This window comes from Nerophis lumbriciformis, linkage group LG26 (assembly GCF_033978685.3).
Source record: "Nerophis lumbriciformis linkage group LG26, RoL_Nlum_v2.1, whole genome shotgun sequence".
Lineage (NCBI taxonomy): Eukaryota > Metazoa > Chordata > Actinopteri > Syngnathiformes > Syngnathidae > Nerophis > Nerophis lumbriciformis.
In genome coordinates, this window is record NC_084573.2 from 40,527,422 (window position 1) to 40,541,503 (window position 14,082).

General features: G+C 39.5%; 1 protein-coding gene across 1 annotated transcript in view; it reads right to left on the bottom strand.

Moving 5' to 3' along the window:
• Positions 1 to 11,851, bottom strand: part of LOC133623468 (uncharacterized) — a 48,341-nt gene extending 36,490 nt beyond the window's left edge. Inside the window, exons 1-2 of the mRNA XM_072916153.1 lie at positions 11,490 to 11,851; positions 10,542 to 10,769 (exon numbers count right to left, since the gene is read on the bottom strand). Coding sequence (XP_072772254.1) covers positions 10,542 to 10,769; positions 11,490 to 11,592 — 331 coding nt within the window. The 5' untranslated portion in view covers positions 11,593 to 11,851. The remainder of the gene's footprint in view (positions 1 to 10,541; positions 10,770 to 11,489) is intronic.
• Between the last annotated feature and the right edge of the window lie 2,231 nt (positions 11,852 to 14,082).

A 14,082-nucleotide genomic window follows, 5' to 3' on the forward strand; every position in this document is an offset into this window, starting at 1 on the left:
ATGCTGAAGAAACAAGTCCATGTCAAAAAAACAACAAATTTAGCTTAACTGCACCAATTTTGTCAAGAGCTTGTGGATGGCTACCAAAAGCGCCTTATTGCAGGTAAACTTGCCAAGGGACATGTAAGCAAATATTAACATTGCTGTATGTATACTTTTCACCCTCACATTTTCAGTAGAGCCATAATAAATTCATAAAAGAAGCAAACTTCATGAATGTTTTTTGTGACCAACAAGTATGTGCTCCAATCACTACATCACAAAAAAATAAGAATGATTGTAAAGTCAAGACAGCCATGACATGATGTTCTTTACAAGTGTATGTACACTTTTGATGGCGACTGTACATACATACATACATACATATACACCCACACAAACATAAGACACTCGGGATGTCACGGTATGAACATTTCTTATCCCAGTTATCATTGTTATCATTGTATTTTTCAAATTTGCTCAAAATGTTCTAAAAGTACTTTTTTTTAAACAAATTTTATTTAAAAATAAGACTTTTAAAAGTATGTACTTTGTAGAAGAAACATTATTGTAGATAACGTCACATGGACCTCCAGTAGAAATTAAATGTACAACAATTCTTCTCAACTAAAGAGGAGAAATATAACTTTAGAGGAAAAAATAATTTAAAACATTTATATGCACGTACAACACTTAGAACTTTTAGCATATCAGTATGTGGAATTAAATGATGGAATGGATGAAGTAAAGAAGTTAAAAATTGTACTCATATGATCCAGCTCAAGAGGTTGTTCAAAATGATAGTGCTTATAAAGTACAAAGAAGAATTATGAGAAATATTTCCAACATTATTGAAAATAAGATCTTTTTAATCTCAGTATGTTAATTAAATATTACAAAACTGTTGTGTATTCTAATTCATAGATGGTATTTTATTATATAAAAAGGTCAGTAAATGATTATATATATTTGTAAACGCTCCGAAGTGGGAAAGGGGTAGGATTAAATAAGCTTTGCTTCTTCCTACTCCTTTTCGGGCATAATGTAAAATGAAATGATAAGAAATTGTGTGATGTATTATGCTGCAAGTGTGTTCATGTTCCAAATAAACTAAAGAAAGAAGAAAGAAAGAATGTGCATATCAAAGCAATATAGTCATTACTAACAAATATGGCAGAAACTAAAAAACATAAATAAATACAAATAAATGTGCAAGATGGCACATGATGGCCATAAGATGTAAGTGCACTTTTTGTCCTAGTATACAACAATAGTGTTGATACATGAGAGGTCTAGTCTTACACATATCAGAGAACACCTCTCAACTATTTGAAAGTTTGCCAATGAAATATGACAGCACTGCAGTGAGCTCTTTTGCCATTTGAAGGATGGAGCATAAGCAGCTGCTTCTGGAAGACATCAGGTATTGTATGTGTGATGATGATGTACTGTAAGTGTGGCATCCAACTTGCCCACTCTGTAAATAAGGAATATATTATATTTATTACAAGCTGATTATTATTATAATACACAAACTCTAATGTTAGTCCTGTAAAAACAAAACAAGTTGCAGTGTTTCTGCTAGGATTTCTTTGAACACTAACTTTAAAAGTAAGATAAAGTAGCTCTGCTACAGTATGTGTCGCTCTCACCAATAAAGTCCAATAACAGTGTTTTTCAACCACTGTGCCGCAGCACACTAGTGTACCGTGAGATACAGTCTGGTGTGTCGTGGGAGATGATCTCATTTCACCTATTTGGGGTAAAAATATTATTTGCAAAGCAGTAATTCTAGTCTGCAAATGATGTGTTGTTGTTGAGTGTCAGTGCTGTCTAGAGCTGGGCAGAGTAACCCTGTAATACTCTTCCATATCAGTAGGCGGCAGCAGGTAGCTAATTGCTTTGTAGATGTCGGAAACAGCGGGAGGCAGCGTGCAGGTAAAAAGGTGTCTAATGCTTAAACCAAAAACAAATAAAAAGTGAGTGCCCCTAAGAAAAGGCATTGAAGCTGAGGGAAGGCTACGCAGAACGAAACTAAAACTGAACTGGCTACAAAGTAAACAAAAACAGAATGCTGGAGGACAGCAAAGACTTACTGTGGAGCAAAGACGGCGTCCACAATGTACATCCGAACATGACGTGACAATCAACAATGTCCCCACACAGAAGGATAAAAACAATTGAAATATTCTTGATTGCTAAAACAAAGACTTTGTCAATTGCGTCGAGAGTCCAGCTGAACATATCCACGTTTGAAGTTTAGATTGGAGGACAGCGCAAAGAAAGAGGCTTCAAAAAAGTTCAGACAGGACAAGGACACGAAGAAAGCAAGCAGGGAAGGAGGGAGTGGAGAAAAATGCGACCGCCCTCACAAAGAGGCAAGACAGAAATGACCAAAAAAGGAGGATTGCCTCCAAATTGTTCAGGACAAGCTAAAATCATCAGCCCGGAGGTTGGGTCTTGGGCGAAGTTGGAAGTTCCAACGGGACAATGACCCCAAACACACCTCAAAAGTGGTAAAGGAATGGCTAAATCAAGGTTTTAGAATGGCCTTCCCAAAGTCCTGACTTAAACGTGTGGACAATGCTGAAGAAACAACGAATTTAGCTGAACTGCACCAATTTTGTCAAGAGGAGTGGTCAAGTGGTCAAGCAGAAGCTTGTGGATGGCTACCAAAAGCGCCTTATTGCAGGTAAACTTGCCAAGGGACATGTAAGCAAATATTAACATTGCTGTATGTATACTTTTCACCCTCACATTTTCAGTAGAGCCATAATAAATTCATAAAAGAAGCAAACTTCATCAATGTTTTTTGTGACCAACAAGTATGTGCTCCAATCACTACATCACAAAATAATAAGAGTTGTAAACATGGTTGTAAACTCAAGACAGCCATGACATGATGTTCTTTACAAGTGTATGAAACAGCGGGAGGCAGCGTACAGGTAAAAAGGTGTCTAATGCTTAAACCAAAAACAAACAAAAAGTGAGTGCCCCTAAGAAAAGGCATTGAAGCTGAGGGAAGGCTATTCAGAACGAAACTAAAACTGAACTGGCTACAAAGTAAACAAAAACAGAATGCTGGATGACAGCAAAGACTTACTGTGGAGCAAAGAACATGACAACAATGTCCCCACACAGAATGGGTTATACTTGTATAGCACTTTTCTACCTTCAAGGTACTCAAAGCGCTTTGACAGAAGGATAAAAACAACTGAAATATTCTTGATTGCTAAAACAAAGTCGATGCGGGAAATATCGCTCAAACGAAGACATGAAACTGCTACAGGAAAATACCAAAAAAAGAGAAAAGGACACCAAAATAGGAGCGCCAGACCAGAAGTAAAACACTACACACAGGAAAACGGCAAAAACTCCAAATTATTTAGGGTGTGATGTGACAGGTGGTGACAGTACACCTACTTTGAGACAAGAGCTATAGTGATGCATGCTTGGTTATGCTTTAAAGTCGTATCCAACAATTGCGACAACGACTTTTTACTGTCAACTGAGTTGAGTTTTTTAATGATTTCTGCGTTAATGCAAAAAATGTGCGGTGGTTGAAAAACAGTGCAATAAGAAGACAGTATAGGCAACACTTAATAAAGTGGAAGTAGAAGAATGTTGATTTTGCATCATGCACTCAGCTACAAGTTGACTTACCTTGCATTGTATTATTGTGGATGGTGCTTCTGGAGTTGTTATTGTGTTGTTATTGTGGATGGTGCTTCTGGAGTTGTTATTGTGTTGTTATTGTGGATGGTGCTTCTGGAGTTGTTATTGTGTTGTTATTGTGGATGGTGCTTCTGGAGTTGTTATTGTGTTGTTATTGTGTTATTGTGTTGTTATTGTGGATGGTGCTTCTGGAGTTGGCTCATCATGTTTGAAGTGTCGCCTTCCTTCGTCCTTCCTTTTTTCCTGCATTTTCTGGTGATGGGCTGACTATCTTCAATTGTTTTACCTCCAAAATACTTTGACTTTAGATTGTGTCTTTTTACTGGGAGGGCAACATCTCAATAGTAAGGTCCTTGTGTTGTTTTCCGCCATTACAAACAGCGCTAGTGCACATGCGCCATCTTCAGAGTGGTATGCCAAATATTATTTAAGTACAGTGTTTTATTTTCTTATATTCAAACACAATGTTACTGTTCAAACTGTGTGTAATACTACAGTGGCTAAAATATTAAATGTAATTGTTAAATAAAGTGTCCTCCTTGTTTTTAATGAATAATTAAGGCCTACTATGCTACTGTATTTGAATGCTGTTCATGATGGTGGTACTTGGAGATTCAAGTATTTTCTGAGATGGTACTTGGTGAAAAAAGTTTGACAACTACTGACGTAGTGACATTGTAAACTACATTGGCAGACACCATTTTGTTATACCCAAACGGCGTCTGCTCATACATCGCACTTCCAACGACATCCCGTTTTTATCTCTCCAGTTAACGGGAAAAAGAGAAAGCAATATCTGCGTCATTTCATTTTTTCTCAAAATACTTTCCACTGTGTTCGTTAGAAAGTTCCACAACTAATCACGTTATCCCACGCTTGTGCTACAGCACTCATCTCATTGTGCAACATGTGAATGTTTGAAGTGGGAAATTGTGTTAGATGTAAATATAAACGGAATACAATGATTTGCAAATCCTTTTCAAGCCATATTCAGTTGAATATGCTACAAAGACAACATATTTGATGTTCAAACTCATAAACATTTTTTTTTTTGCAAATAATCATTAACTTTAGAATTTGATGCCAGCAACACGTGACAAAGAAGTTGGGAAAGGTGGCAATAAATACTGATAAAGTTGAGGAATGCTCATCAAACACTTATTTGGAACATCCCACAGGTGTGCAGGCTAATTGGGAACAGGTGGGTGCCATGATTGGGTATAAAAGTAGATTCCATGAAATGCTCAGTCATTCACAAACAAGGATGGGGCGAGGGTCACCACTTTGTCAACAAATGCGTGAGCAAATTGTTGAACAGTTTAAGAAAAACCTTTCTCAACCAGCTATTGCAAGGAATTTAGGGATTTCACCATCTACGCTCCGTAATATCATCAAAGGGTTCAGAGAATGTGGAGAAATCACTGCACGTAAGCAGCTAAGCCCGTGACCTTCCATCCCTCAGGCTGTACTGCATCAACAAGCGACATTAGTGTGTAAAGGATATCACCACATGGGCTCAGGAACACTTCTAGAAACCCACTGTCAGTAACTAAAGTTGGTCGCTACATCTGTAAGTGCAAGTTAAAACTCTCCTATGCAAGGCGAAAACCGTTTATCAACAACACCCAGAAACGCCGTCGGCTTCGCTGGGCCTGAGCTCATCTAAGATGGACTGATACAAAGTGGAAAAGTGTTCTGTGGTCTGACGAGTCCACATTTCAAATTGTTTTTGGAAACTGTGGACGTAGTGTCCTCCGGACCAAAGAGGAAAAGAACCGTCCGGATTGTTCTAGGCGCAAAGTGTAAAAGGCAGCATGTGTGATGGTATGGGGGTGTATTAGTGGCCAAGACATGGGTAACTTACACATCTGTGAAGGCACCATTAATGCTGAAAGGTACATACAGCTTTTGGAGCAACAGACGGCGTGGCGCAGTGGAAGAGTGGCCGTGCGCGACCCGAGGGTCCCTGGTTCAATCCCCACCTAGTACCAACCTCGTCATGTCCGTTGTGTCCTGAGCAAGACACTTCACCCTTGCTCCTGATGGGTGCTGGTTAGCGCCTTGCATGGCAGCTCCCTCCATCAGTGTGTGAATGTGTGTGTGAATGGGTAAATGTGGAAGTAGTGTCATAGCGCTTTGAGTACCTTGAAGGTAGAAAAGCGCTATACAAGTACAACCCATTTATCATTTATTTATATGTTGCCATCCAAGCAACGTTATCATGGACGCCCCTGCTTATTTCAGCAAGACAATGCCAAGCTAAGTGTTCCATCAATGTGGCTTTATAGTAAAAGAGTGCGGGTACTAGACTGGCCTGCCTGTAGTCCGGACCTGTCTCCCATTGAAAATGTGTGGTGCATTATGAAGCCTAAAATAGCAGAAGGGAGACCCCCGGACTGTTGAACAACTTAAGCTGTACATCAAGCAAGAATGGGAAAGAATTCCACTTCAAAAATGTGTCTCCTCAGTTCCCAAACCTTTACTGAGTGTTGTTAAAAGGAAAGGCCATGTAACACAGTGGTGAACATGCCCTTTCCCAACTACTTTGTCACGTGTTGCAGCCATGAAATTCTAAAGTTAATTATTATTTGCAAAAAAAATAAAGTTTATGAGTTTGAACATCAAATATGTTGTCTTTGTAGCATATTCAACTGAATATGGCTTGAAAAGGATTTGCAAATCATTGTATTGCGTTTATATTTACATCTAACACAATTCCCCAACTCATATGGAAACGGGGTTTGTACAATACTAGTACCGGTACATAGCTGATGAAAACCAACATCATTTTGTTATTTAAATTATAAGTGGGGTCAGCACGGCGGTTTACGAGCAGACGAGCATGTTCTGCACACAATCACGGAGTACTTACAAGCACACACAGTGTGTAGACAGAAAAGGGAGAACGGACGCATTTTGGTGTAAAAATTAAAGATAAAAAAGTTAGGTGAAGTTATAACACTGAAACACCCTCAGGAAGAGATGCTTTAAGACATGGCTAGCTAGCTAGCGGCTAACGTCCATCCGCCATCAGCAGTGTTTTAGCTACTTCTAAATCACTAATCCTCGCCTCCATGGTGACAAATAAAGTACGTTTTGTGGAGAATACATATATGTTTAAGAGTTATTTCTTTATTCATAGGCGTGTTTGGATCAGATAGTACTTTTCCATTGTATACTCTGTATGCCAGTTTCTCTTTGTTTTCAGAGGTCTGCTTAGTGTTTTAGACTTTGGAATGTGAAGAGGATACATCCCCCTCCTTGCCTTATCAGTGTTGGGGAAGGGAGAGGCATTCCTTTCTGAAAACAAGAAGTAGTTTTTTTTCCGTTTGAATGTTAGACCGATTTGAGAAGCCGGTATGAATGTATTGGTCTGGGCTGGTCACCTGAAGCTTCAGTAAACATGATAATATTCCTATTCTGTCTTGATGGTCCTTCTTACTCAGCATATAAATCGTCAAAAGAAGAACTTGGGATTGACCAGTGACTTTAATTCCCTGAGTGGGAATACTGGGCAGATGCAACAGTTTCTTACACGTACATTATCACTGGAGGACGAGGAACAGCTAAACATGCTTTACTACACACCGTAGTTCACCGGCATCAAAATGTAAACAAACGCCACGTATCTAGTCGATACTACTATGATTACGTCGATATTTTTTGGCATCACAACATTTCTTTCGTTTTTAAAAAATGTATATAATATTTATAAAGTCAGTAAATATGTCCCTGGACTTTGAATATGACCAATGTATGATCCTGTAACAACTTGGTATCGGATTGATACCCTAATTTGTGGTATCATCCAAAACTAATGTAAAGTATCAAACAACAGAAGAATAAGTGATTATTACATTTTAACAGAAGTATAGACAGAACATGTGATAAGAGAAAGTAAGCAGATATTAACAGTAAATGAACAAGTAGATTAATAATCCATTTTTACAGTTTGTCCCTCATAATGTGTAGAAAATAATAGGTGTATAAATGACACAATATGTTACTGCATAGACTAATTAGGAGTCTTTGTTTGTTTACTTACTACTAAAAGACAAGTTGTCTAGTATGTTCAACATTTTATTGAAGGACTAAATGACAATAATAAACATATGTTTCATGTACACTAACATTTGTTGTTACAATAAAGCCAATAATGCAATTTTTGTGGTCCCCTTTATTTAGAAAAGTACCAAAATAATTTTAGTAGCAGTACCAAAATATTGGTATGGTTGCAACACTACCACCTATATTAGAATATTGTCTAATGCAAATGACTGCTGTCTGATAGTCACATTAATAACCAGTGTTGGCGTTAACACACTTTTTATGTCTTTTTACGCATTGAAATGAAAAAGGACGTGCATTTCCGTAAGTCCGCGCGTCCCTGTGATGCAGAGTTTTTAGTTTTTGTAACAGACCTGCCTTCTCCGGGTCAAAACTCCTGTTTGCTTGTTTTTTTAATGGATTATTGCTTTCTGCCGGTGTTTTGTTTTGTTTATTGTGACGTTGCGCTCTTATCACGCCGTCACTTGAGGACCGGCACGTCAGCGGGAGTCACAAAGACAATGTCAGTGTCGTGACTTGGAGAAGATAACCGGCTCAAATTTACATCCCCGGTTTTTTTCTCCCCAAGATGGCGCCGCTGTAGTGGCTGCTGGTGTCAGGAGCTCTGTGCTCTTGTGTCATCCTTTTGTGTTCTGGATGTTTCCTTCTTGTTTTCATGCACTTTGGTGACTTCTGCGGAGCTTTTTTGTGAACTTCTGGATCTGCCTCCCGGGAGCCTTTTGGCCATGGAGACCAGCTGCTGGGTCTCTGCCACACCAGAGTCCGTTTGGAGAGACAGGAGGAGATGCGGATGAAGAGACAGGACTGCGGAGCTGGCGCTGAGAGGACAAGCTTCACAGTGTCTTGGCTGAATGAGCAGGTATCGGACACCTCGGTCTCCTTGGACGTATCCTCGCTCATCCGTGCGGACTGGACGCTGGCCGAGAGTTGGTGGGCGGCCGAGGGTGGAGTCGGCTCTCTTGGTTGCTTTGTTGGGTCTGCTCCTGTCTCTGGCCATGTTCCCCCCACCCCAGCAGACGATGGCTTGGAACACCACAGAGGTCACTACAGTGTATTTATTTTTTCAGTAATTTTGTTGCTGTTTTACTTTTGTGGCTGTGTGTAGAAGTAGCTGGTTGCATCAGCTCTGCTCTTTTAATGTCTTTAATGTCCTTTGTGTTCTTTGATGTTTCCCTCTTACACACATGTTTATGTGTGCTATGGCTATGAGGTTTTTGTTTTCTTTTTGGCTTCAGTCTGGATCCCCTCTCCAGGGGCCCAGGCTGAGACTGAATTGTTTTTTTCTCACCCCTTCCCAGCATTTACCTGTTTCTCACCTTTTTTGTAAGCGGCGCCGTCAGCGATCCTGTTCTGTCTCCCTGTAATGTTTGTCTGCTCTTGAATGGGATTGTGCGGAAAATCTTAATTTCCCCTCTGGGATTATGAAAGTCTTTCTGATTCTGATTGCGTTTTTATTGGCCGTCTTCAAAGTAATGAACTTTCCGGAACAATTTCTGAAATTTTGATTCGCCGAAAGTTTTATCAGTCACAAATAGTTTGCACTCGGACAACTTTACCACGAGGGGGCTGTCAAAAGAAAAACATTAGAAAGACAAGAAAACTTTGCTAATTAGTACTAATAAACTAGATTGATTGAGACATTGCTGGACAGCAGAGAAGTAACTAAATCCAAATAAACGTTGAAATAAATGTTTTTAGATATCTGGCTTGTATCTTCAGTAGGGATGTAAATCATTTAGAATTTATCGATATGATACCCTAATCGATACTCCTTATCGATACCAATATTTATCAGTACTCTTATCAGTACTACATGTAATTTGTGGAAATAAAAAAGTGTAAAAAAGGCATTTTAAAGAGCATTCCTATTATCACAAAGGTTGAACACCTCCAACATGATGTTGTGTAACATCTCAGAGCAGGGAAGTCTTTTATCAACAGCTGTTTATTTGAAGTCTTAAAGAAGTCAACTATGTGTGCAGTGCAAGGTGAAATGCAGTTATGTCATCTTCTTGTCAATAACACACACATCAAACTTTTGCGTGTTGTTGCTTCCTTATTTGTCATTATTCAAAGCTGATGTTAATGTGTAGCAGCGGCAGCTGAACTCCATGTGACAACGTGTCATAGTTACGTCTGTCAGCTGGAATTAAAAATACAAATAGTTGTGTCGTTAGTCCAGAATCTTCACGGTCCTCATGGACGACATAATCAGGAACTAGTAAATAAATAATAAATGATAAATGGGTTGTACTTGTATAGCGCTTTTCTACCTTCAAGGTACTCAAAGCGCTTTGACACTACTTCCACATTTACCCATTCACACACACATTCACACACTGATGGAGGGAGCTGCCATGCAAGGCGCTAACCAGCACCCATCAGGAGCAAGGGTGAAGTGTCTTGCTCAGGACACAACGGACATGACGAGGTTGGTACTAGGTGGGGATTGAACCAGAGACCCTCGGGTCGCGCACGGCCATTCTTCCACTGCGCCACGCCGTCCCCTACTAAAATAAAATGGTACTTGGTATACATCCCTAATCTTCACCACTAAACCTTTGAAATATGCTGACATGTGTGCTGCTGTGGGTAAATAAACAGTAGCCATATTGAATGTTTGCCTTCATTTGACCACGTGAGGTAAGGAGGACGGCCTCTAGGTCACATGGTTACACCCCAGCAATTACACTGTTGATGATTGATGAGCATTCATTTTTAAAAAGCAAGTATATCTCCATCTTTAGTCATAAATGTGGCCCCCGGATGAACATGTGTCACAAACATTGTATGAGATGATATGTGGATGTTGTGCTTACTTGGACTGTGATGAAGCTGTGAGGACTCAGGTGCTTTGTCTTCATGCTCTTCAGTCTTCACAGAGACAACAGTCAGTGGAAACTTGCTGACATCAGCCTCCTGCCCTACAGGAAACTCTCCCTCCTCTTCCTCTTTAAAATAGGGGGGCTGTGGATCCTCTAAAGTGAAACTGTCCCCCTGCAGATGAGGGAGACATTCTTCTTGGTGTCCAATCAGCTGATGGATGTCTACAGGACACAAACAAAACACATTTTAACTCCAACATGCTAAATATTAAATCGTACATGAAATAATGGGCTGTAGCTATTGAACATTTTATTAATCAAGTGTTCTACTGGAAATGTTTTCGATTAATCGAGTAACTGGATAAAACATAATGTTGCTTGGTTAAAGACAAATTTAAGCGACTATAAGACATTTCACTTAATAATGAACGGCCAATTGGTTTGAGATGGTATGAGATCAAGATGTCATCTTTAGATCAGGCTTTGTTTTTTCCACAATCACTGCCACATTAAAAAGTTAAAGTACCAATGATTGTCACACACACACTAGGTGTGGCCAGATTATTCTCTGCTTTTGTCCCATCACCCTTGATCACCCGCTGGGAGGTGAGGGGAGCAGTGAGCAGCAGCGGTGGCCGCACCCAGGAATCACTTTTACAGTGATTTAACCCCCAATTCCAACCCTTGATGCTGAGTGCCAAGCAGGGAAGTAATGGGTCCCATTTTTATAGTCTTTGGTATGACTGGGTCGGGGTTTGAACTCACAACCTACCGATCTCAGGGCGGACACTCTAACCACTAGGCCACTGAGTAGGTGGATGTAGTAGGTGTTGTAGTAGGTTAATGGCTGCACCAATATGAAGGAAATAACAGGTCAGTATAGCTTTTACACACATAAATAACTTGTCAAACCTGCCATGTGAGAGTAAGAAGTAAACAAACCTGTTGTGTGTAACACAACTTGATGTTTTTCATGTTGTCGCTCCTTCTCCTCTTTTGTTGGACAAAGTTCCTCCTCGTACTCTGCTATGGTTCTTTCGCACATTTTCACACAATCACAACACTTTACACTCACACTTGATCTCTGCTTAGCGATGTGTTTTCATCACTTCCGCCTCTCTTTGTTAGCAGCTAACAAGCTAAGCTAACTAGCAGGCTAAGCTAGCTGGAGAAGCATCAAAGTGCGCTCAGACTAATATAACCGGATGCAAACAGTTATTATGACTCTATTTAATAGAGTGCAATAAAGGACATATATGTGTACATGGACGCACAGATTAAGAACACTGAACTGTGACGACTGCAATAACGTCTTCACCGTCAGACGCCATCTTGCTTTATCCTAATGTTGTGTCGTTCGCGAACGATTCGTTCGAACGAACGACTCTTTTGAGTGAACGTACTGAACCGAATCACTTCATGAACTGATTCGTTCCTTTCTCAATTCAGCGACCATGCCGGTATGAGTGGAACTGGCGCATTCTGTGACGTCGCAGCCAGCTCCTCATCATGGGGGCGGGGGGAGGGACTGAGCGAACGATTCTTTCACCTTGGATTAACGACATGAATCAGTCAGTGAACGACAACGCTCTCGCTCTCTGCTCTGCTTGCCCCAATGCCGCGAGTGATTCTCCTCCCGTCGCGGGGATATGTTTCATGCCATTGGCATCCGTTCTCCATTCATTCTCCAAGCTAACGGCTAATGTTGACATGAAAACAAACACACATGATCTCAACACATCAAGTTATGAGAGTAGAGGAGACAGAAAGAAAGTCAGTGCAGGGCAAGGCTGAGCAGCAGCGACGCGGGGGGTAAAGTGTAGGGCAGGCTGTTTGAGAAGATTTAAAATACAAATAATAGCTAATGTATGTACACATACACAGGCTATTATTTACACAGTCATTGTAACAAATATAATCGGCTCAGCTCATCCAAAGTCAGCCAGCTTGTATTTTTAAATGCAAATCTGGAGTAGGGGCAAGATCTTTGGACGAAAATACCTTGAAAGAGAACATCATGTGCAACAACAATCTTTCCTTTGTTTGACACTTTTGGTGTGTGTGTTTAGTTTCTTGATTTTTATATTATTTAAGCTATTCATTTTATTTTTTATTGCATATTTAAGTTGATATTTCCATTTTTATATTTTTTAATGTAAGCTACAGACATTTTAGTTTTAATGTTGGCATTTCTGGCACTTGGTTTAATATTTGTTTTGTTTTATTTAAGGTAGCCTATTTATTTTCTTTTTGTTTGCACATTTAAGTTGATATTTTCTTTGTTATATTTTTAAACGTAGTACAGAACATTTAGTTTTTATGTTGGCATTTCTGGCTCTTATTTGTTTTATTTTGAAGGTATTTATTTTCTTTTTGTTTGCATATTTAAGTTTACATTTTCTTTGCTACAGAACATTTTAGTTTTTATGTTGGCATTTGTTAAGCGTTTCTTAATTTAATATTTGTTTTTGCACTAAACAAATGAGGCCTATTTATTTAACTGTTGATTGCAAGCATTTTAGTAGGCTATTACTATTTTTTTTATTTCCCACTTTTATTTATTTCTTATTTTCATTTCAGTGCAATAAAACATATTAAACAACCAAGACATTTAGTCACATTTTGTTTATTGGACAGGCCGGAAACGCACACAGTGTTTTTAAAAGTAACAGAATGTCTACTACAGCTGCAATGTCTTTTTGCGAAGGTCAAGGGGAGTCTGTCAGGGCAGAGAGCGATTCACGTCTGTCGCCCTCTGGCCCACAGAACTGTAGCTGAGTGATTCAGGTTCGCTTCATGAACCTACAAGAACTGACTGGTTGTCGCTGAGGACGTGATTCAGGTTCGCGCTGCACTCACTCACTCATTCAGAATCAGGACTCGCGAACCTACTGACCAGGGGCGTCACTAGCTTTTAAGGACAGGGGGGCTAAGGAGATGCACAGGATGCGAGCGAACGTAGCGCACGAGCACCAAACTGCACTGGGTTTTTCTTATACATATATATATATACACATATATACATATATATATACACACACACACACACACACACACACACATATATATATATATATATATATATATATATATATATATATATATATATATATATATATATTTTTCTTTTTTTCTTTTTCCAGCCCATATTCAGTTGAATATGCTACAAAGACAACATATTTGATGTTCAAACTCATAAACTTTATTTTTTTTTGCAAATAATAATTAACTTAGAATTTCATGGCTGCAACACGTGCCAAAGTAGTTGGGAAAGGGCATGTTCACCACTGTGTTACATGGCCTTTTCTTTTAAAGGGGAACATTATCAGCAGACCTATGTAAGCGTCAATATATACCTTGATGTTGCAGAAAAAAGACCATATCTTTTTTCAACCGATTTCCCAACTCTAAATGGATGAATTTTGGCGAATTAAACGCCTTTCTAATTTTCGCTCTCGGAGCCATGGCGTCACATCGGGAAGCAATCCGCCATTTTCTCACTTTCGTGGGTGTGTTGTCGGAGGGTGTAACAACA